Consider the following 24,642-nt stretch of genomic DNA (forward strand, 5'->3'; position numbering starts at 1 on the left):
TGCTGCCTTGTACTCCTAGGTGGTAGAAGTCTTAAGCTTGTACGTTGATATCAGAGGAGCCTTGGTGTGAAGCTGTAGTGCATCTGTCAGTCAGTCATACAGTGACTGAACTGCATTATTACAGGGTCATAAGTCACACAGTGATGGGACTGTCCTAATAGAGATTTACTCAGTTACAGAGTAACAGAACTGTAATATTACATGTGTAGTTAGTCATCCTTCACTGTTGTCCAGATATCAGTTACACAGCGATGTGTTAGTTTAATTGATTACACAATGACTAGGTGGTGGATTACATAGTCACCCGGTGATTGTGGGAATTGACGGCGGGAGGGCAGAGGTTAATGAGTCACACAGCGACTGCTGAGTCAATAGCTCCATACTGCAGTAAGTGACCTGGTAAAAATACAGCCTCCCAGTGCCATCAATAACACAGAACAGAGAATTAAAGAGGTTATTGGTGAAACAATAACGTTTTTACTGACAGCCAATCAACTCGAACCATAGTCCATTCATGCGGGAGACACTGGCTACTTAATCATATGGGCAGCTGAACGGAGTCAATGGTGTCATTGTTACACTCGGTATTCGCTATAAGACTGGGCGTCTAAAGCAGGTGAACCATACACGGCCTGCTATTTTATTAACTCCAAGCCCTCTGATATCAGAAGACACTAAATGAGAATAATAAAGTTAACAAAACAGATCTGTGTAATTTACCTGCTGTGGAACAGGCTTCAGCTACTCTAGATTGTTAATCCATTCCATTTCCTGTACCTATAATTATTTTCCAAATCCTAGCTCCTGTTAAGGAATGTGGAAACATTAGCAATGCTTCAAAAAGGTTATTTAGCCCATTGCTTTATTAAAGGGGACATCTGTTTCTGACAAAATGAGATGACACCAGGAGTTCCCCTGTCAGTGTGGACAGGTGAGGTTACACCAGGAGTTCCCCGGCAGTGTGGACAGGTGAGGTTACACCAGGAGTTCCCCGGCAGTGTGGACAGGTGAGGTTACACCAGGAGTTCCCCGGTGGTGTGGACAGGTGAGGTTACACCAGGAGTTCCCCTGTCAGTGTGGCGAGGTGAGGTTACACCAGGAGTTCCCCTGTCAGTGTGGCGAGGTGAGGTTACACCAGGAGTTCCCTGGCAGTGTGGCGAGGTGAGGTTACACCAGGAGTTCCCCGGTGGTGTGGAGAGGTGAGGTTGCACCAGGAGTTCCCCGGTGGTGTGGAGAGGTGAGGTTACACCAGGAGTTCCCTGGTGGTGTGGAGAGGTGAGGTTGCACCAGGAGTTCCCCGGCAGTGTGGAGAGGTGAGGAGATACCAGGAGTTCCCCGGCAGTGTGGAGAGGTGAGGAGACACCAGGAGTTCCCCGGCAGTGTGGTGAGGTGAGGAGATACCAGGAGTTCCCCGGCAGTGTGGAGAGGTGAGGAGATACCAGGAGTTCCCCGGCAGTGTGGAGAGGTGAGGTTACACCAGGAGTTCCCCAGCAGTGTGGTGAGGTGAGGAGATACCAGGAGTTCCCCGGCAGTGTGGAGAAGTGAGGAGATACCAGGAGTTCCCCGGCAGTGTGGAGAAGTGAGTAGACACCAGGAGTTTCCCGGTGGTGTGGAGAGGTGGGGTTACACCAGGAGTTTCCCTGGCGATATGGAGAGGTGAGGAGACCCAGGTTTCCTGGCAGACTAAAATCAGAAGAGGTTAGAAGTGAGTACAGAGACCAGTGGAGGGGGTGATTCAGAGAGAAAGCTCCCTGGGACATGTGGAGAAAGGGTTTGTTGGAGGGAATTCTGCAACAAGCCAGAATCAAGTCCTAAGCAGTCTAACGATACAAAGCAATGATATATATTGCAACTCTTCAACCTTTCCCACTCACAACTGCCGTGAATTGCCCAATTCAGATCTTCATTATCAACACTTTATGCAACAACAATTTGCTGATTGTAGCGTAGCAGCAGGAACGTGGACAGTTAACACAACAGGAAAAAAAATCTTCAAGACCAGCTAAAGGGAATTGTCCAAAGCCTCCATACTGCACTGGTCATAGGCAGATTGGACCACCCTTAAAGGGCACCCCCAGCCTCACACACACAAATAAAGTCACTAGAACAGCCTCAGAGGTCCCACTCATATTTCAGTGGATAATGGCACAGTGTGTGCACTGAGTCATACAAGTCAGTGTTGGGTTAGTCAATACGATGGTTATAGTGGCACTGCAATTGTTTCCAACCAAACTAGGAAACTATTAGGCAGCAGTCTGCTTCTGGTTTCAATCTGGTAGCCTTGGCAGAACTGTAGGTATTAAATGATAGCAGAATTGAGCTGAATTGTGATACACATCACAGTCAAATAATTGCCTGATATGTAGAGAGATAACAGAAGGCAACAGACCCATACCCCAAAGGGAATCTCAACCTAAAGAAGCGGAAAGGGAAGACTGGATGGACATCTACACCACAGCGATGCATTTCCACCAGGATTCTCCCATTTGTCCACTGTCACTTTGGAAGATGGGCTGTGGAAATCCTGGGATTATGGTGTATGATGGGGAACCTCCCTAATGGTTCATCCACCACAGACTTCGGAAAGCAGCCATAAACCTGTATGGTGGGAAACTGGGCCTCACGGTTCCCAGTTTGACCTTGGGTCTGTGATGAGATGGCTGCTCTCAGTGTGCCTGGGACGGAAGAGGAAAAGAAAAATCAACTTGCACTCCTGCTCTTCGTTGTGTATGCAGTCACCCTTGCTGGAGCATGTGTCTGTGTTGACATACTGTCCAGAAGTACCTGAGGGCCTTTGGGACGGAATGCTAGTAATAGCAGTGATGAGGAGGAAATGCAAGGAAAATTGTTACCAGAATTTAAAATCCACAAACTTCAGTAACATGTTGCACGGCTGGGATTTCTGGAAAAAAGTTACTACAGTTTTCCTTAGTCCCATGTCCATCTTTGAGAAATTGTGCTTCAGCCTGCTAAATGTTTTCTTTTAATTCCTGGTCAGTCACACCTGAATTCAATGGTCAAAGGGTATAACGGCCTCCATCTGACTTTCAAAGCCCTTTGTGGCCTGTGATCCTGTCACTAATGAGGAGGAAGATAAATGAGTGGGCCCAGGCTTCTAGGCCTGTCAGAGTGATGTATTGTGGTAGTATAGTGATGACAGGTTGTGATTGATCACAACATAGGCACTGGTGGAAAGGCCTCTTCCAGATCCTATACTAACCTTCACTCTCACTGAGTTTGAAAGATGCATTGGGCAGTAAGGCCTCTATTCTCAGATTAAGCATCAGGCACTATAGGAGACCAAGTGCAGTATAGACTTGGATCAGGGCTCATGGTGCACTACAGGTTGCTATTATGATATTAATAATGTAAACACAGTGACATTGAACATACTGACATGATCCATTTTTTAAAAAAGCATAAATAACTCTGATGGTGGGCCTAATCATAAGAATGTCACTTTTTAAATGTGTGAAACACTTTGATTGATGAAGCCAGCTTCAGGCTATTTCCAATCAGTAACAGGGCCACAAGATTTTGAAGCTTCTTATTTGATTATCATCTTGCTTGCAAGCAAGGAAAATAAGCCTGTGTTGGTGGCAATGACCTGCCAAGCCGTGTGGTTGGGTTATGAGTGATGGCCCAATCTCGTCCTTAGTCAACAACTACACAGGCGGAAAAATCATGGGTGCTGGATTGTGATCGGGAGCAGGAATCCTGCTGCTGTTCCTCACTTAATTAAAGACAGTTGTCCCCCCTTTACTAGGAGGTCAGCTAAATGAGGGCATAAGCTGGGACTGCCTTGGTCAGTATGACTTCCATGTCACACCAGTTGACGTCTTTATTGAAAAGACCATCAGGGAAAATTGCATCTTAAAATAAAGTCATGGATAATCAATGATCCTAATGGGGAAATGGTGGAATGGACAATGCATGGACAGGCTCCTCTTATCCCTTCTGTACTTGAAGTATGCCATCCTGCACATTCGGCCCCTTCCCTATATGAAGAAAATCCCAGAATTCAACACTGACCCTTTACTTTGCAAAGGCCTCAACAAAAGAAAAATTGCTCCTCGTCATCTTTCTGCCTCCCACACCATGCAGGCTTTGAAAACCCATACTGGGCATCTTCAAGTCAGTCATTCTTGTTGTTTAACCACTTCTGCCCTTCATCCAATCATAGAAGCTGTGAATCTTTTCCTGGCCACCTCCTTCCCCACACTTTCCCGGGCTCCGAATGTGCTTTAAAGCTTCTCATCCAGTTCAGATGAGAGGTTATTGACCTGCAGCCGGAGCTGGGGACTGCTTTCAGGTCCATAAATCATGGTCAGTGCAAAACTGATTATAGACAAGGTTTTCACTCTTACTGAAGGAGATAAGATTCTGAGGGGGTTCTGACAGGGGTGGATACTAGGAGGATGTTTCCCCTTGTGGAGGAATCTAGAATTAAAGGGCACAGTTTAAAAATGAGGGTCTTCATTTCAGAAGAGAATGCGGAGGAATTCCTTCTCTCTGAGGGTTGTTACTCTTCCCCACTGCAGGCTGGGTTATTGAATATATTCAAGGCTGAGTTAGACAGATTTTTGATTAACAAGGGTGGCCAGGGGTTATGGGGGGCAGGCAGGAAAGTGATGGTAAGGGGGCACAATCAGATCAGCCATGATCTTATTGACTGGCAGGTCAGGCTTAAGGGGCTGAATGGCCTATTCCTGCTCCTTCATTGTATGTTCTTATGTTTACATGGGTGTTCCCTTAATTAGCATGGAGACCAATTTCCTATCCAGTTAAGACGATCCAGGGCAGACAAAACCGGAGGGCCAATCAGGGGCCTTCGAGATTTAGAGGAGTCCCTGGCTATGGTACACGGTAAGTAATCTTGAGGGCGCCTCAACAAGAAGGTCCCCTCTCAGCCATTTCTTACAAAATTCAAAAAGCAGTTCGGCCACCACACTGTGGGGTGGGGGAGGCTGGTCTCAGGCCGCACCTCTGCCCAGGCCAGCAGGGAGGGCCTGTGGGCCTGCCAGGAGCCATGACACCATGGGCTGCTGGTGGGCACTCACATCCAGACAGTTAAACTGCATCTCATCCCACCCGCCTTCCCTCTGCCCCAAATCGTGCTCGGAAGCCAATCAGATAATCCTAAACTCACACTTAACAAGGATTTTAATGAGCCTGGCCACCTCATGGGGACAGATAGCCTTCCCCAGTCCCAAGCCCATGGATTTGGGAAGCCAGCAATCAGGCCAGACTCATGGGCCAGAATTTTACCGCCCCGCCCGCCACGGGAATCAAAGCTGGCGAGGGGCGGACCATGGAAAGGTCTGTTGACCTTACGGTTTCAGGATGAGCAAGGCCTTAAAATCCCACCCATAATGTTCGGCCCCAGCATTTGGCAGGGCTGGAAAATGCAGCCCAGAAACTCGGCTTCTTTCTGCGTAGATGCTGCCAAACCTGTTGAGTTTTTCAAGCATTTTAGGGGTTTTTATTCTTAATTATCACCCCTTGATTTACCATATTTCTTTTCCTCTCTCCAGCCTTGTGCCCTCCTCTACTGTAAGCTTTGGCCAATAACCTACCACGTAGAATTTTTCAGCACAGTTGCAGTCCTATTGCAGAATGGAGAAACTGTCTGTAGAGGCAATAAACGCACCCACCACACTCCCCACCGCCCACCCCCACCTCCCCCTTTACTCAAACAACTTATTTAATCTGCCGTTAAAAACATCACAAGCTGACGTGCTGTGGATTCAGATTCCTGCAGGGCCTCTGAAGCTACAGAGGGAGTCACTTTCAGAGAGAGTGCTGTTTTGGAATGTGGCTCACAATATTATCAGCAAGTCTGTCAACGATCACAGCTGTCCCGAGATCCGGACACCTGTCTCTGGAAGGCTCGGAATGTCAGTGAGAAATCACGCACCCTTTCCTAAAGGGACAGTGTCGCTCAAGACAGTCTGTGCTGGCTTTGTGTGGAAGTTAGCCCAGTTCCCAGAAGTCTTCCCTGAGAGCACAAAGCTCCAATGCCTAGCTGGTTGTAACCGCACTGGGCAGATGAGGCACATCCAGGAATTTCCAGGATGTCTTAGAAGCCTGGGCTCATATTTAAAGGAATTATAAATGTTTAAATCTCTTGCATTGATCTGCGCTGGGTTAGTGCCAGGGGGCACCAACAGTGTGCTTTCTGCATCGCACTTCAATGGCCAATCATCACAGCTTGGCCTAGGTGTTGAGATTGGGCACACCATTCAATAGTGGGGCTGCATCACTGTCCAGTCCTGTCCTATCCCCTGCAAACATTCCAGTCACTGGGCATTGTAATGGGATTGGAATCCTGGCTGATTTACACAGATCAACGCCCCATCCTCATTCTACTAGTAACCTGAAAGGAGCTACACAGGGCAGGAAGGCTCCAGGTTTAACACAGTTTGTAGTGGACTGATTATTATTGGCCTTTTGGGACAAAGCCAATTAATGCACCGTGGAAAAGACTGAGGATCATACTGGGGGCTTCATGGTATGGATAGCTCAGTATCAAGCTAACAGGACACCTACCAAAGTCAAGGAGAAGGTTCTGAGAAGTTCTGGGGAATCCCCAGTTTTGGCGAGATTGACAATTCTTTCATCTCCCCATCTCTTGTGTTACAGATAGTTTTCTGATTGCTCAGGGTTGATTTGTAACTAATGCTGGGGAAGCCCATGTACAAGAGGACAGGAGTTGACCATGTCGCCTCTTGGGCCTGTTCAGACCTTCAGTGAGATGCTGGCTGATCTGTGACCTAACTCCAAATACCCTCCTTTGCTCCATATCACTTACTCCCTTTGGTTAAAAAAAAATCTATCGATCTCAGCCTTAAAATTAACAATTGATCTATCATCAATTACCATGTGTGGATTAGTTCCAAACTTTTACTGGACTTTGCTTTGAGGTGGCCGATTGCCAACATACCATGGAGCTATGGACTAAGGCTCACCCACACGAGTGCCCCTGCTTGGACTGCTGAAGGAGCTGACTAGCTAAAGTGAAGACAGTTCAGCACAGCACAAGAGAAAGCAAGGAATACTAAAAGTGGGGATCTTGTCACTCTGTTAGTAGTGTGTTAGTGACTCTGAGCCAGAAGCTCTAGGTTCAAGTCCCACTCCAGGATCTCTTGGCCACAAAAAGATGGGGCGGCACGATGGCACAGTGTTTAGCACTGCTGCCTCACAGCTCCAGGATCCTGGGTTCGATTCCTGGCTTGGGTCATTGTCTGTGTGGAGTTTACACGTTCTTCCCGTGTCTGCATGGGTTTCCTCTGGGTGCTCTGATTTCCTCCCACAGTCCAAAGATGTGCAGGTTAGGTGGATTGGCCATGCTAAATTGCCCCTTAGTGTTAGGGGGACTAACTGGGATAAATGCATGGGATTATGGGGATAGGGCCTGGGTGGGATTGTGGCCGGTGCAGACTCGATGGGCTGAATGGCCTCCTTCTGCACTGTAGGATTCTAAAATTCTATCAGTGTTCATGCTGTGGGACAACGGGTTGATAAACAGCCTGATAATCCTTCCAACACTTCTCTACTATTCCCCAAAGCAACAGAAGTGTGTGTGTTAACGATACAACTCCTGAAAGGTCTGGCTCGAATTATTTTGACCAAGTCCCCAAGTCCCAGACTTGCACTAGCAGAAATAGTTTCTCCTGATCTACCCTATCAGTTCCCACTTAACCCCTTGAAATTGTGAACGAATCACTCCTTAACCTTCCAAATTCCAGGCAAAACTACCATGGTTTGTTTAATCTCTCCTTGTAGATGAACCCTTGGAGTCCAGGTATCATTTTAGCATATCTACACTGCACCCCCTCAAATGCCTATCTATCTTTCCTAAGTTGTGGTGTTCACAACTGTGCACAGAGGTCTAATCTATAGCTTAAGCATGACTTCTACCCATTTGTATTCTAGTTCTCTCGATATAAAGGGCAGTATTCCTTGCTTTCTTTTGCACTGTGCTGGACTCTCTTCACTTAGGCTAGTCAGTTCCTTCAGCACTCCAAGGAAGGGCACTGGTGTGGGTGAGCCCTAGTCCATAGCTCCATGGTATGTTGGCAATGGGCCACCTCACCAGTTGATCCCATGAGCGCACACTCAATCCTGCTCACCCCTGGCAGTATCAAGAAGAACTTCCTCAGCACAAGTGCAGAGGAAAGCTCATGTCTATTTTGCCCCCGAGCCATTAATTCCTCCAGCTCCTAATACATTAAAACAGTATTTACACTTCAGTGGCTGTAAAGTGCTTTCCCCGAGGACGTGAAAGGTGCTATATAAATGCAGGGCTTTCTTTCTTTACATTAATATAATCTTTCCATTTTTTAATCAGAAACAGTCACTCTCTCTGAATTATGAATGGCTCATGCCCAAATGCAGCTTGGGCTGACAAGTAACATTAGTGTCGCACAAGTGCCAGGAAACGACCATCTCCAACAAGAGTGAAGCTAACCATTGTCCCTTGGCATTCAATAGCATTACTATCACTGAATCCCCCACCACCAACATCCTGGGGGTTACCATTGACCAGAAACTGAACTGGAGTCACCACATTAATACTGTGGCTCCAAGAGCAAGTCGGAGGCAAGGAATTCTGCGGTGAGTAACCCACCCCCTGACTCCCTAAAGCCTGTCCACCATTTATGTCGAAGTTAATTTATTAGTCACAAGTAAGGCTTACGTTAACACTGCAATGAAGTTACTGTGAAATTCCCCTGGTCGCCACATTCTGGTTAATGCACCTAACCAGCACGTCTTTCAGACTGTGGGAGGAAACCAGAGCACCCGGAGGAAACCCACCCATACACCGGGAGGACATGCAAACTCCACCATGACAGTGACCCAAGCCAGGAGTCGAACTCGGGTCCGTGGTGCTGCGAGACAGCAGTGCTAACCACTGTGCTACCCCGCCGCTCACGAGGCGCAAGGCACAAGTCAGGAGTGTGATGGAATAGCATCCATTTGCCTAGATGTATGCAGCTCCAACAACATTTAAGAAGCTCAACACCATCCAGGACAAAGCAACTCGCTTGATTGGCATGCTATCTACAAACATCCAGTCCCTCTAACACTGATGAACAGAGGTAGCAGTGCAGCAAATTACCAAGGCTCCTTAGAAAGCATCTTTCAAACCCATGACCACTACCACCTAGAAGGACAAGGACAGCAGAGCAATTGGCTCCGTAGCTCAGTGGTTAGAGCACTGGCCTTGTAAACCAGGGGTCGCGAGTTCAATTCTTGCTGGAGTCTGTGGTTAAAGTTTAGCTGATGGTACCAAGTAAGCTGTAGGAAGAATGCAGAGAGACTAGAAAGAGATACAGACAGGTTAGATGAGTGGACAACAAGATGACAGATCGGATGTAATGTTGGAAAATGAATAAATATGGGTGGCACAGTGGTTAGCACTGCTGTCTCACAGCCCCAGGGACCCGGGTTCAATTCCGGCTTTGGGTGATTGTCTGCGTGGAGTTTGCATGCTCTCCCGGTGTCTGCGTAGGGTTCTTTTGGGTGCTCAAGTTTCCTCTCACAGTCCAAAGATATGTGGGTTAGGTTGATTGGCTAAGCTAAATTGCCCCTTGATGTCAGGGGGATTAGCAGGGTAAATACGTGGGGTATGGGAATAGGGCCTGGGTGGGACTGTCGTTGGGACAGGCTGAATGCCGCCTTCTGTACTGTAGGAATTCTATAATTCTAGGAGATGTGCGGGAACACCATCAACTGCAAGTTCCCCACCAAACCACACACTATCCTGACTGGGAACTAAATTGCCGTTCCTTCACTGTTGCTGGGTCAAAATCTCCCGAACAGCATTGTGGGTGTACCAACACCACAGGCACTGTAGTGGTTCAATAAGCTCAGCATCACCTTCTCAGGAGCAATTGGGGATGGGCAATAAATGCTGGGCCAGACAGTGAGACTCGCTTCCTGTAAATAAATTTTAAAAGTTCTTCACTTTGAGTGCTGTACCGGCTTGTGGCCACTCAAACCCATTTCACACAATCGCCTTAAAGCTATCAAAAGGCACTTTACGTTTTGCACTTCAGCAGTATGGATGGTGAGGAAGCAATGTGCGTGTGCTGGTTCAGACTGTTGGGGCGGCACAGTGGTCAACACTGCTGCCTCACAGCACCAAGGACCCAGGTTCAATTCCGGCCTCGGGTGACTGTCAGCGTGGAGTTTGCACATTCTCCCCGTGTCTGCATGGGCTTCCTCCAGGTGCTCCAGTTTTCTCTCACAGTCCAAAGATGTGCGAGTTAGATTGATTGGCCATGCTCAATTAACCCTAGCTTCAGGGAGATTAGCAAGGTAAATATAAGGTGTTATGTGATAGGACCTGGGTGGGATTGTGGTCGGTGCAGACTTGATGGGCCGAATGGCCTCCTTCTGCACTGTAGGGATTCTGTGATTCCATGATCAATGCCAAGCTTAGCTAAGGGGAGCCTGAAAATGATCTAAGAATGAGAGCAATCACATCACTGACCATAGGCACTCTCTGAAAAGCATCAACCAAAAAAGCAGAAAGACTGCTGAGCTACATTGCCCAAAGTGTACAATATAAAAGTCTGAAGAGATCTGGTGAGGCAGTGCCTTGGATATTATATTCCGTTCTCATCACACTGAAACACAAGGTGAATAGTTTAGGATAAGAAGGACCACGAGACTAACTTTTAACATTAGAGTAATGAGGTTTGACAAAGATTTCCCCCGAGTTGCTTCCATCCCACTGCCTCGACTTCACTGCAAATGTGCCAGAAACACTGGGCACAACTGTGCAAAATGTAGCTGCTCTGCTGGTCTGCCTGACAACAGTAGCTGCAGTTTAAAAATGATTCATTGGCTGTGAAACAGCTCGAGGATGGGAAACACACTAAACAAGTGCAAGTTGCTTCTTTCACAACATGTAGCGCCATTGAGTAATTGAAGATGCTAAGCTGGAAAGCTGGTTTAAGAAGAGAGAAAAGAAGTTATCGTAGAAAGAGAGGTGTGCGGTGAGAGAGGAAGGTAGGAGCATCAGATATGTTTAGTAAAAATTTCAAAGGAAGCTAAATTGGTGTAAAGCTGCTAAACGGCCATGCAGCCAAGCATATGATTAGATGGGGAAGAAGAATTGAGGGGAGGGGGGGAGATGGGAACCAATTTATTTTGTTCACAGAATGTGGACATCGCTGGCGAGGCCAGTATTTATTGTCCATCAGTAATTGCCTTTGAGAAGGTGGTGGTGAGCTGCTGCCTTGAACCACTGCAGTCCATGTGTTGTAGGTACACCCACAGTGCTGTTGGGGAGAGAGTTACAAGATATTGGCCCAGTGACAGTGAACGAACAGCAATGTCGTTCCAAGTCAGGATGGTGAGTAGCTTGGAGGGGAACCTCAAGGTGGTGGTATTTCCATGCAGCTGCTGCTAACAGGTTTAGAAAGTACTGTTGAAGGAGCCTTGGTGAGTTGCTGCAGCACATCTTGTATATGGTACACACTGCACCACTGTGCAGGTGGAGGGATTCTACATTCAAGGTTGTGAATGGAGTGCCAATCAAGCAGGCTACTACATCTTGGATTATGTCACTCTTCTTGAGTGTTGCTGGAGCTATACTCATCCCATCCCGGGTGGAGAGTATTACATCAAAATGCTGATTTGTGCCTTGTATATGGTGAACAGGAAGTGAGTTACTCACCGCAGAATTTGCAGTTTTTGACCTGCTTTTGTAGCCACGGTATTTATATGGCTTGTCCAGTTCAGTTTCTGGTCAATGGTAACCTCCAGGATGTTGGTAGTGGGGGATTCAGCGATGGTAATGCCATTAAATGTCAAGTGAGATGGTTAGATTCTCTCTTATTGGAGATGGTCACTTGTGTGGCGCAAATGTTACTTGTCACATAGCAGCCCAAGCCTGAATGTTGTCCAGGTCTTGCTGCACACGCTGTTCCAATATCTGAGGAGTTGCAAATGGTGCTGCACATTGTGAAGTCATAAACAAACATCCCCACTTCTGACCTTATGATGGAAGGAAGGTCATTGATGAAGCAGCTGAAGATGGTTGGGCCTTGGACATTACTCTGAGGGACACCTGCAGCAATGACCTTGGGCTAGAATGATTGACCTCCAACCAACAACCAGAACCTCCTCCCTTTGAGATAGTTGTGACTCCAACCAGTGGAGGGTTATCCACCCGAGCTCTTTCTCCACTTTTGCCAGGGCTCCTTGATGCCACACTCGGTCAAATGCTGCCTTTGGACAGTCACTCTCACCTCACCTCTTGAGTTCAGCTCCTTTGTCCATGGAGATGAAAGTATAAAGATGTACAGAGAGAAAGGGATTCAGAAACAATGGAAATCTGAGGAAATAATGAGAGGAGCATGTTTGGGGAGGAGAAGAGAGTCAAAGAGCCTGTGACAGGGACAGACTCAAGTGTTTCCAAAGGGCAAGAACCATCGCCTCTTAGCCCATTCTCATTTTCTGTTTGAAATGAGGCATTTACTCTTATGATCTGTTAAGTGCAATCATGTAATGGCAGAATTAACCTCAAGTATTCATTCTTTTTGGAAATCTTCTGCTGCATCCGAGAGTTTGGTATTCTCGGCTAATATCCCACTCTAACGCTAACATGGCAGCCTGGATTACTGAGAGAGCAGGGACTGGCTATCCCAGCAAGCGCTTGGCTCAGCTCCCACTTTCATCAATCTCGCTCAGGATTTCCTGATCAACACAGGGTTTCCGCCATTTTACAAGAGCTCCTAAATCTGATCAGTTGAGGTGGATCTGACTTTTTGAACTGGAAAGCCCCCACAATCACCGACACCAGCCCCACATAAAGGAAGGAAGCATGTTCAAATTGCTTGTTAGCCTGCTAGTTTTACCTGTGACCTCAGACAGAAAGCTCCATTGCTTCCACAAAGGTATGAACATGACACGGCACCGGGGCTGCGCATTAAACCATTACCAGGATCTGTGCTTGAGTAATTCTGTGCAGTCACACATGAATACATAACACCACTGTCCTGTCATGCCTACTTAGCTTAACAGCTATATGGAGTTGGTAACATAAGACTGGAGCTCACTCACAAACAAATTGATATCTGGGCAATGAGCAATTTGAATTGTGATGATGAGGCTTCATTGAGCATATCTGAACTATCTGGTACAACCTTAGAAAAATATATTGTTAGCTCACATAGACTGCAGGGAATCAGGCCACGGTCTGACAACATTATAACTTAGATGTTTGTGTATGTGAGAGAGCACTGTGTGTATTATAAGCACGAAAACTGTGGCTAGAATTTTCCTGTCCTTCACATCTGCAGGATCTTCTGGTCCCGCTGATGTGAATGGAGATTTCAATGGACCACCAGCCTCACTGTGGGGGAGCCTGTTGCAGGGAGGAGGAGCTGGAAAATCCTGTGTGTATGTGTGTGTGAGAGAGAGAGCACAGTAACTGTGTTCATGACCACGCTCTGTGTGTGTGCGTGCGTGTGTGGTGTGTGCGGGTATGTGTGTGTGTGCTTGTGTGTTTGTGTGTCTGAGATGGCAATATTGTACTGTGTGTAATGTGTGAGCACCACATGTAGTTAATATGGAGCCACTCGTGACAGGTCAGCAGCACCAGGGCCTCCATGCTGGGAAACAGCAGTCAAATTAATTGCACCAATACAGCAACATTTATTTGGCAGCAGGGATTTCCTGGTTTCCAACAGGCGACATTGTGCATGTGATTGTGTGAATTTGCCGTGTGTGTCTCAGGCCGTTAACCATGGGTTAGATTATCTGTGGACATTCTCTGCTGTAAGATCAGTGAAAGATCAACAGAAACCCAGGGGAAAGGAGGTCACTGTGATTGCAGTGAGGAGCAAAATGAATGCTCTCAGTACACCCAGACAGATTTTACTTTCCTAGCAGGGCGTGTAATGGGCGGAGGGTCCACATAGTTAGCTTTAGACCCCTGCTAAAACTTACCATGACCCCCAAAGGTAACCACTTTCTGCCAAAGATCTAGTAGCATATTAGAAAGGGTATCGAGAAATACTAAGCGATGAAAAAAAATGGTAATTAAACGGCCTTTTCTTACTGCCAACCTCCTCATGGTAAATGTCGGTAAAAGTCTCTTTGAATAAAATAATCACAACATTAACTGGTGTTCATTGAGTTAAAACAGTTACAGACTCTCCCACCTTTATTCTTGCTGCCTGCTTGTTTTCCTCGAATAACCATATTGTGTAACTGACATTAATTAAACAGTTTCACAGCAGGGAAGTGTTTGTTAAACATTAGCATGGTACAAATTACCAATTAACACTTCTGCATGCACCGTTGGCTGTTGCATATTCATTGTGCTTCACAGGGAAACTGTTCCAACTTTCAATGCTTTGGTACACAGAATGTCGAGTCAAATCTTGTTACATTTTTAGGCTATCTCCTCCCGGAGTCCTTTGTGATCCTCTTCACTGTTAGCTCCCTACCTCCTCCAACAGAATGCCCTTCATATTTTAATGTTTTTGAGATCATGTCTTCTCTGCCTAAGACCAAGTTATATCCACCTAGACACAGACTGTAAATTGACCCAGCACTAAGCCCTGGGGTTCACTTCCAACTCAAGCAAGACATACCGGTATTTATCCTAACTGTTCACTTCCGGCCACATTACAGATTGTATGAACAATTGAATGAAGTTCCTTCATCTGCTACAGTACTTCATTTAAAAATAAACAGATTAAAGCTTTGTCAAAATAGCAGGCAAAGTGGTCCCATCAAATTCCATGTGCTACACTGTACGGTGCAATTCACTCTAGGTGACTCTCCTATCTTCCATTAGGAGGGCATTACCTAATGTACAAACTAATCAGTAATGACATGAATTGCTAATTGTGCAGGACACCTCAATGAATGGTCACGGTTATCAATATCGGACACACTTCAGCCTTCACGGCTAACAAACACTATCAGCTTACCTTGGGAGCTCAATAAAACTGAGGCCCTTTTGATCTGAATAGCAAAGAACATGCCATGAGTTTGAGTTTTTCAGGAGCTGCTGTCCTCCTGCTCCGAACAGAAACTATTCCGGGGGGGAGGTCAGCTGATTCATATCAAATCGATTTCCAATCAGATGGTAGAGGCGAGTACAATTACAACAGTTAAAAGACATTTGAACAGGTACATTGCTGGGAAAGCTTTAGAGGGATATGGGCCAAACGCAGGCAAATGGGACTAGTTCAGTTTGGCAAACTTGGTCAGCATTGACTAATTGGGCCGATGGGCTTGTTTCCGTGCTGTATATCTCTATGACGATTATCTTTTTCCATCCCCCGCTCCCAAGGTTATCTTTTTTTCTATTTATTTCAGTCCCACTCTTGACTAAATCATTTCCACTATTTCTGCCCAGTTACCTGCTCCAGCATTGACTCTTACTGGGGGAAAGCTCTGTGGCTGCCAGCTCTCCCAGTAATTTGTCCGAATGGTCATTCTTCATATGTTTGCTGGACAAAGAACCAGAGGGGTCATGACAGGTTGAATGAATCATAGAAACCCTACAGTGCAGAAGGAGGCCATTCAGCCCATCGAGCCTGCACTGACAACCAGATCCTATTCCCATAACCCCACATATTTGCCTTGCTAATCCCCTGACACTAATGGGCAATTTAGCACTGACGATCTACCTAACCTGCAATTCGTTGGACTGTGGGAGAAAACCGGAACACCCGGAGGAAACCCATACAGACTGGGGAGAATGTGCAAACTCCACACAGACAGTGACTCAAGCCAGGAATTGAACCCAGGTCCCTGGCACTGTGAGGCAGCAGTGCTAGCCACTGTGCCAGAATGGTCTACTTCTGTGCTGCAACCTTATGATTCTATAACATTTAATTGTAGGGGCATTATGCTTGGACCAGATCCTGTTCTGAGCACCATTCACATCTGCTTTGCAGCAGGAGTAGTAACAACCTGCAGTGGAAACATTGTCCCTCTCTAACCCAGAGATGCTGAGGCTTAACATTAGAGTCTGAGAACTGACTCAACACAGACCTGGAATCTTCTGAACTCTTGTTTACTGGGGAATTTTCCTTTTAAAAATAGTCATTTCTCATTTTCTAAAGTTAATTTACCCAACCGGATCTCAAAGAAGTTATATTTATTCACCCTGTTCTGAAAGCTTGCTGTTTAAAAGTTGGAATTTGATTATCTCGTATTGATTCCCCAATCCAACGCCATCTTGCGCCATCTTTAAAAATCTTCTTAGAACATCTCTTTGATCAGGAATTTCATTCTGTATCCTTGATTTCCCAGCATAGTTTGGTGTCTGTTTCCAATGAGTCTTGAGTAAAAGAGCTTCAGTGTTAAATGTACTATACCCAAATGATTAGAGGAGGCTATTTGATCCATCCTGCCTGCGCTGGCTCTTTGAAAAAGAATTATAGAATAATTCCAGCACTGGAGGAGGACATTCCGCCCATCCAGTTAAGGCCTGCTCTCAGCAAGAGCAATTCAGTTAATCCCCTTCTCCTGTCCTTTCCCTATATCCCTAAACATATTTTTAATGTTCAGTTGCTTACTCAACTTATTTTTAAAAGCCACAATTGAATCTGCTTCCACTACCTTTTCACTGCATTCCAGATCCTGACCACTTTCTGCATTTAAAAAAATGTTTCTCATGTTGCATTTAACTCTTTTACCAAATGCCTGAAATTGGTATCCCCTGGTTCTTCCACCAGTGGGAAGTTTTTTTCCATTCTTCCGGACTCCTCATGATGTTTGAACTCCTTTATTGAAATCCTCTCCACCTTCTCTTCTCTAAGGAGAACATTCAGTTTCTCCCATTTACCTTTATAACTGAAATCTCTCACATCTGAAACCATTCTGGTTTTACCAAACACCTGGGAGGGAGTTTTCCCATGCCACCTGCCACAGGAATCATGGTGGGCGGGGGCAGACCATGCAAAGGTCCGTTGACCTCAGGTGGGATTTTACGGTTTCAGGACGAACAAGGCCGTAAAATCCCATCCATGTTCTCCAGTTACCTATGTCCCTGCCATTGGAGACACTTTCTCCTCATTTACTCTGGAAAAATCTCTCAAAATTTTGAGTGCCTCTGTCATGCTCTCCTTAACCTACCTGCCACAGGATTGTTCTTCCTAAGTTCTCTCATCTCTCCATGTAACTCAAGTTCCTCAATCCTGTTACTGTTGAACTATGTGCCTTTCGTTCAACCGATAGCTACAATACAGAGCTGGACCACATTTTCTCCCTCAAAAATCTGTTGCTGAAAATGAGCAATGTTTGAGAATTGTGGACTGCTGTAAAATGCAGGAAAGGGGGAACTCAAATGAACTACTAACTTTGAAATAAATCATTAAATCTCAAAGTTAAAAGGGCAAGTTAAAAATATGCCTGTCACCTTCAGTCATCACAGAATGCTCTCAGATTTGCAGAGTTGCTTCATTAGATACATCCTGCCTCTCAGTGACTCTCAAACAATGGTTTTGAAATTATTGTACTGGAAATCATTTTCAGAGTAAGATATACAGATAGAACTAGAGCAAATGAGCAGCAGAGTGTGAGAGGTAGCAATGGGGAGAGAGGATGGCAGAGAATTAGAGAAAAGTGAGTGAGGGACAACAACAGGTGTTGAGAGAGAGAGAGAGAGTGGCTGGAAACAAAAACAAGGAAATGAGGCAAAAATACAGGGAGAGGGGGACTGGGAGAGAATTAGAATGTGCAAAGGTTAAACGTAGACCTGGACTTTGCAATTGGAATATAGTAATGGCAAGGCCATCAGTGTTCAGAATTATTATGGTGCAATGTTTGGCATCCACGCACATATGGCTAAATGTGGAAATCTGAAATTTGCTGTCTGATTTGACCTGCTTCTCCACAAGCCCTCCAGTGCAGATGGAGGCTATTCAGCCCATTGAGCCTGCACCTACAATAATCCCACCCAGGACCTATCCCTGTAACTCCACATATTTGCCCTGCTAATCCCCCTGACACTAAGGGGAAATTTAACATGGCCAATCCACCTAGCCCGCACATCATTAAGCAAATGCACAGAGAACCCCACCATTGCCCAGACTGGAAGAGGATGGGTCTAAAGTTCTTTTACCAATCAGTCACTCTCCTATCACTATATTACTATTCCTTCATCGTCTTGGGTGAAAATCCCAGACCCTATCAATAAAATCCATAGAGTACCGACAAAGTAGAAGGAGGCCATGTGGCTCATCAAGGCTGCACTGACCCTCCGAAGGTGTACCCTACCTAGACCTACTCCCCTGCCCTGTCCCCATAACCCGACACATTGATCATGGCCAATCCACCTAATCTGCACATCTTTGAACTGTGGGAGGAAACCGGAGCACCCAGAGAAAACCCACGCAGACATGGGGAAAAGGTGCAAACACCACATATAGAGTCACCCAAGGCCAGACTTGAACCCAGGTCCCTGGTGCTGTGCGGCAGCAGTGCTAACCACTGTAGCACCCTGCTGCTCCACAAGAGTGGGAGTACTTACACCACCACACTGACTGCAATGGTTTATGAAGGCCATTTACCACCTCTTTCTCAAGGGCAACCACAAAGTGCACAATAAGTGCCAGCCTTGCCAATGATGGCCTACTCCTGGAAATATTAAAAAGAAACCAGGTTCAGAGTCAGTGTCAGGCTAGCAGGGTACATCTCTGTTTTCACTGCATCAGGAATGCAGAACTGCTGCACTGGTTAGTGGTGCTATCTTTTGAATGAGACATTAAAACAAGACCCCGTCTGCCCTCCTACATCGATGCAACAGATCTCACAGCACCATATTGTAGCAAGCAGGGGAATCCTCCCGGTGGCTTGGCCAACACTCATCTCTCAATCAATACCCAAGCCAAATTACTTGGTCATTATCACATTGTTGTTTGTGGAAGCTTGTTGTGCACATTTCCTACATTACACTATCGAGTACACTTTAAAATAGGAATTCATCGTTTGCAAAGTACCCTGGGACATCCTGAGGTTGTGAAAGGTGCTATGTAAATGCAAAGTTCTTTCTTCTCTTACTATAGTGGTCACCACTCCCCTACGTGTCTCCCCTCTCTGATACTGGGCAGATACTCCCAGGTTGGATACTCTCACCAGTGTCCAACTTAGCTAATGAAGTGGAGATGCTGGCATTTGACTGGTGAAGGAGGAACGCTCCAAAAGCTCGTGATTCCAAATAAACCTGTTGGACTTTAACCTAGTGTTGTGAGACTTCTTACTGTGCCAAGATAGGTTAGAGGGTGGAAAATGAGCTGGGTTCAGTCATGGGTGTGTAAATCCAACTGTTCAATTTTCCTCCAAGTGCTCCCCTTTACAGAGAGCTTTTGAAAGGAAATCTTACCCCATCAACTCCCATTCCTTAAACCTGTCCCAATAATTCCTTTATCCTACATTCTAAAAGCTTTTAAGTCCATAGCTTGGCATTGAATTCCTAAATCATGATTTACCTTGCCTACCTTTGGAACCTCGCTGGGGTGTCCAGCCCATGGACGTCAGTCTTTCACTTCAGCGACTCAATGTTTAGCCAAAAAGATACTTACTACTTACCCCTCACACTACTGCACAGTTCAAACACCATCGTGAAGGCAAGGAGGTACAACAAATCCATCCTCGGCTTACTGCCTCTCGACATCAACCGCTTTGTTCAAAGCTAGAAAAAAAATGAAGCAAAAGAAAAAGAATGAGTTGACTTGCCTTTCTCTAGTGTGGGTTTTCCCTGAATTCCTCCAGCAGATCCCCTATGGGCTTCAGTGGGTGACAGCTCAGGCACTCAAACATCCACTATACAGACAAGAACCATGGACATCAGCACAGTGCCACCATAGTGCCTCTACGGCCAAGAAAATGAATGAATTCAGACACTTAGTCCAGGCCACATGCATTCTGACAGGGGAGTTATTACATTGTTATGTACAGAGGAGCATTACTAAGCATCATGCAGAGCTATTTTATTCTATAATAGAGAAGCGTTAGGCTAGAAGAATTATGATGTGGAGATGCTGGCGTTGGACTGGGGTAAGCACAGTAAGAAGTCTCACAACACCAGGTTAAAGTCCAACAGGTTTATTTGGTAGCACAAGCTTTCGGAGCGCTGCTCCTTCTTCAGGTGAGTGAAGAGTTGTGTTCACAAACAGGGCATACATAGACACAGACTCAATTTACAAGACATTTGGTTGGAATGTAAGTCTTTACAGTTAATCAAGTCTTTACAGGTACAATGCGAGTGGAGAAAGGGTTAAGCACAGGTTAAAGAGATGTGAATTGTCTCCAGCCTGGACAGTTAGTGAGATTTTGCAAGCCCAGGCAAGTCATGGGGGTTACAGATAGTGTGACATGAACCCAAGATCTCAGTTGAGGCCATCCTCATGTGTGCGGAACTTGGCTATCAGTTTCTGCTCAGCGATTCTGCGTTGTCGTGTGTCATGAAGGCCGCCTTGGAGAACGCTTACCCGAAGATCAGAGGCTGAATGCCCATGACTGCTGAAGTGTTCCCCAACTGGAAGAGAACACTCCTGCCTGGTGATTGTCGAGCGGTGTTCATTCATCCGTTGTCGTAGCGTCTGCATGGTCTCCCCAATGTACCATGCCTCGGGACATCGTTTCCTGCAGTGTATCAGGTAGACAACGTTGGCCGAGGTGCAAGAGTATGTACCGTGTACCTGGTGGATGGTGTTCTCACGTGAGATGATGGCCTCCATGTCGATGATCTGGCATGTCTTGCAGAGGTTGCTGTGGCAGCGTTGTGTGGTGTCGTGGTCACTGTTTTCCTGAAGGCTGGGTAGTTTGCTGCGGACACTGGTCTGTTTGAGGTTGTGCGGTTGTTTGAAGGCAAGAAGTGGGGTTGTTGGGATGGCCTTGATGAGATGTTCGTCTTCATCAATGACATGTTGAACGCTCCGAAGCAGATGTCGTAGCTTCTCCGCTCTGGGGAAGTACTGGATGACGAAGGGTACTCTGTCTGCTATGTCCCGTGTTTGTCTTCTGAGGAGGTCAGTGTGGTTTTTCGCTGTGGCGCATCGGAACTGTTGCTCAGATGAGGAGGATTGCAACAGACACCTACAGATGCTGAAAGACGCCCTCATAAGAACAGGATATGGCACTCGACTCATCGATCAACTCGGCCAATGTTGTCTACCTGATACGCTGCAGGAAAGGATGTCCCAAGGCATGGTACATTGGGGAGACCACGCAGACGCTACGACAATGGATGAATGGACACCGCTTGACAATCACTAGGCAGGAGTGTTCTCTTCCTGTCGGGGAACACTTCAGCAGTCAAGGGCATTCAGCCTCTGATCTTCGGGTAAGCGGTCTCCAAGACGGCCTTCATGACACACAATGCAGAATCACTGAGCAGAAACTGTTAGCCAAGTTCCGCACACATGAAGATGGCCTCAACCAGGATCTTGGGTTCATGTCACACTATCTGTAACCTACATGACTTGCAAAATCTCACTAACTGTCCTGGCTGGAAACAATTCACATCTCTTTAACCTGTGCTTAACCTTCTCTCCACTCGCTTTGGCTGTACCTGTAAAGACTTCATTACCTGTAAAGACTCGCATTCCAACCATTATCTTGTAAATTGAGTCTGTGTCTATGTATGCCCTGTTTGTGAACACAACTCTTCACTTACCTGAAGAAGGAGCAATGCTCTGAAAGCTTGTACTACCAAATAAACCTGTTGGACTTTAACCTGGTGTTGTGAGACTTCTTATTACAAGAATTACCACAGATAATAGCACTATAACTGAAAGCAGTGATGCTGTATATAATGGTACTGTTTTTAATAGGTCTATTTTACGAGTGAATACGGTATATATATATATAGGAAAATAGGGAGTAGCCCTCGAGGTTATTCCATTATTCAACGAGATATAATACACATTATTATGTATGACTCAGAGTAACCATACTGTATATAATATGGAACTGCTTTATTGTACATAACTATATTACTTCATATAACACAGCAGTGTTACAGTATATAATACAAGAACAAAGCAATGTCATTGTATATAATGATGCGGTATTCATATACATAATTCAGAGTAGTGTTACGATACATAGTAAACTGAACAGTGGCTGTATATATCAGCACTACCGTACAATACAGGGCAGTATTATTGGAGAAGAATTGTGTTCCTATATATAATAGAATGTTTCTATCATCGAGCAGTGTTATTGTAGACAATACACTGTATACAATGTACACAATTTATGTAGATAATACAGAGCCATGTGACTCTACACAACACAGGGCCCTGCTATTGTATACATAAAATCTGTGTTACTGTAGAACTGTGAAATGATGTCATACCCAAAGCAACATTGCTGTATTTCATGTTATATTTAATACTATCCCTGAGCATAAATTAAAGCAGTACTTCATAGTGGGTAGGTATCCTGAGATGTAATAATTTTACAATTGTAAATTCTTTGTCATTCTTTATACTGAGCAGTTTTACTACAATAGAGAGAGCAGTTTCTCTTTATATAATGTAAGGTTGTGCAACATTTTGTAAAATATTGTGTTATATACAGTACACAAAACCATGCATCTGTACAGAACATGATAATTGTACATGGAGCACTGCTATTATATATAATATAGGGAGTGACGCAATATGTAGTATCCATAAGATATTTACTCAAAGTTTGGACTCTTGCCTCCGACTCAGAAGGCTGTGGGGTCAAGGTCCCCTCCAGAGGCTTGAGTACAAAATCACTGCTGACATTCCAGTGCAGTACTAGGGGAATGCACCACCATAAGAGGTGCTGTCTTTCAGATGAAATGCTAAATCGAGGCCTCGCTCGCCCTCTCAGCAGGACCTAAAAGATCCTGCCGCACTATTCGAAGAGTAGGGAAGATCTCTTACTGCACTGGGCAATATTTATTCCTCGAATAACATCATGTAAACAGATTACCTGCTTTTCCACATTATCTCATTGGTATCTGTGGGACCTTGCTACAAACAAATTGGCTGCTGTATTTCCTACATTACAATTCTTCAAAACTACTTAATTGGCTATAAAGCCCTTTGGGAAGACCCAAGATTGTGAAAACTACTCCATAAATGCAAGTCTTTTTTTTAATAGACGGCCTGGCTATAACAGATTTGTATTATTACTCTACATAAAACATGAGGAATATTATACATAATACAAATAGCAACTATGATACAGAGCTGTATTACTGTGTATAACAAAGCAATATTCTATATATTACATATTGTAACACACTCACCAATATTATATATATATATATATAGATTACACAGAGCTGTGTTATTTATGTAATAAACACAACCCTGTCCTTTAAATGCAAGAGGAATAAAAATATACATAAAACATGGAGTGATTACATTTAATATCTTTTTACAGCAATAATACAGAAATTACTGTGGCATGATTATCTATCACAGAAGTGTTATAGAGAATAAAAGACTTGCATTTATAAAATGTACTTTATGACCTCAGGACATCCCAAAGCTCTTTTGCTTCCTTTTAAAAAATATTTATAGTACACAGACTGGTAAAACATGTCTATAATAGTGATAATATGTAATATTCAAAATGTTATTAGTTATAAAGCACTGCAATTAAGTAACAAAAATAGAATGTCGTGATATACCTTCTATCCGCCACTGTAACCTTTTGATATGTTTCATGGCATTCTGTCACTCTTTAATATAACCATTTGTACACTTTTAGATATCTGCCACAGCTTCACTCTTTAATATAACCATACCCATACTTAGATATATGCCACAGCTTCACTCTTTAATATAACCATACCCATACTTAGATATATGCCACAGTTTCACTCTTTAATATAGCCATAACCATACTTAGATATATGCCACAGCTTCACTCTTTAAAGTAACCATACCCACACTTAAATATATGCCACAGCTTCACTCTTTAATATAACTACACCCACACTTCTAGATATATGCCACAACTTCACTCTATCTAGCATCTCCTACATTTCTGCCTGAAACAGTGATATAAAACACACCACTCCTTGTAGCATTCTGATAGACCTTAAAACTTAATTGCAAACCTCTGATGTACTGTAGACATTATCACTCGGTGGCACAGTGGTTAGCACTTCTGCCTCACAGCGCCAGGGACCCGGGTTTGATTCCTGGCTTAGGTTAGTGTCTGTGTGGAATTTGCACGTTCTCCCCATGTCTGCATGGGTTTCCTCTGGGTGCTCCGGTTTCCTCCCACAGTCCGAAAGACATGCTGATTAGGTGCATTGGACGTGCTAAAGTCTCCCTCTCTGTACCTGAAAAGGCACTGGAGTGTGGCGACTAGGCGATTTTCACAGTAACGTCATTGCACTGTTAATGCAAGCCTACTTGTGACACTAATAAATAAACTTTAACTTTAAACTCTCTAATATGCCCTACAATCTTCACAGTAATATTCTTTCAAATTCTTCACAATCCTCACTTATAACTCTCATATACCTCCCAACCCTCAGAGACAAATTCCTTATAGTTCATCGTGTAACACTCTCTCATTTACTCCACACCCCTCAATAGAACATTATCATACAGGCCACACTTCTCATAATAACACCTTTTCACATGCCCCACAGATATCAGTGTA

The 24,642-nt window shown here is 44.9% G+C and overlaps 1 protein-coding gene and 1 non-coding gene across 2 annotated transcripts in view; one reads left to right on the forward strand and one right to left on the reverse strand.

Annotated features, from left to right (window-relative positions):
• Positions 1-19,654, reverse strand: part of LOC144505517 (fibroblast growth factor receptor-like 1) — a 137,333-nt gene extending 117,679 nt beyond the window's left edge. Inside the window, exon 1 of the mRNA XM_078231642.1 lies at positions 19,570-19,654. Coding sequence (XP_078087768.1) covers positions 19,570-19,654 — 85 coding nt within the window. The remainder of the gene's footprint in view (positions 1-19,569) is intronic.
• Positions 9,195-9,267, forward strand: trnat-ugu (transfer RNA threonine (anticodon UGU)). The gene has a single exon. It is a non-coding gene; the product is annotated as a tRNA-Thr (tRNA).
• Positions 19,655-24,642: the final 4,988 nt, after the last annotated feature.

Source organism: Mustelus asterias, chromosome 16 (genome assembly GCF_964213995.1).
Source record: "Mustelus asterias chromosome 16, sMusAst1.hap1.1, whole genome shotgun sequence".
Classification (NCBI taxonomy): domain Eukaryota; kingdom Metazoa; phylum Chordata; class Chondrichthyes; order Carcharhiniformes; family Triakidae; genus Mustelus; species Mustelus asterias.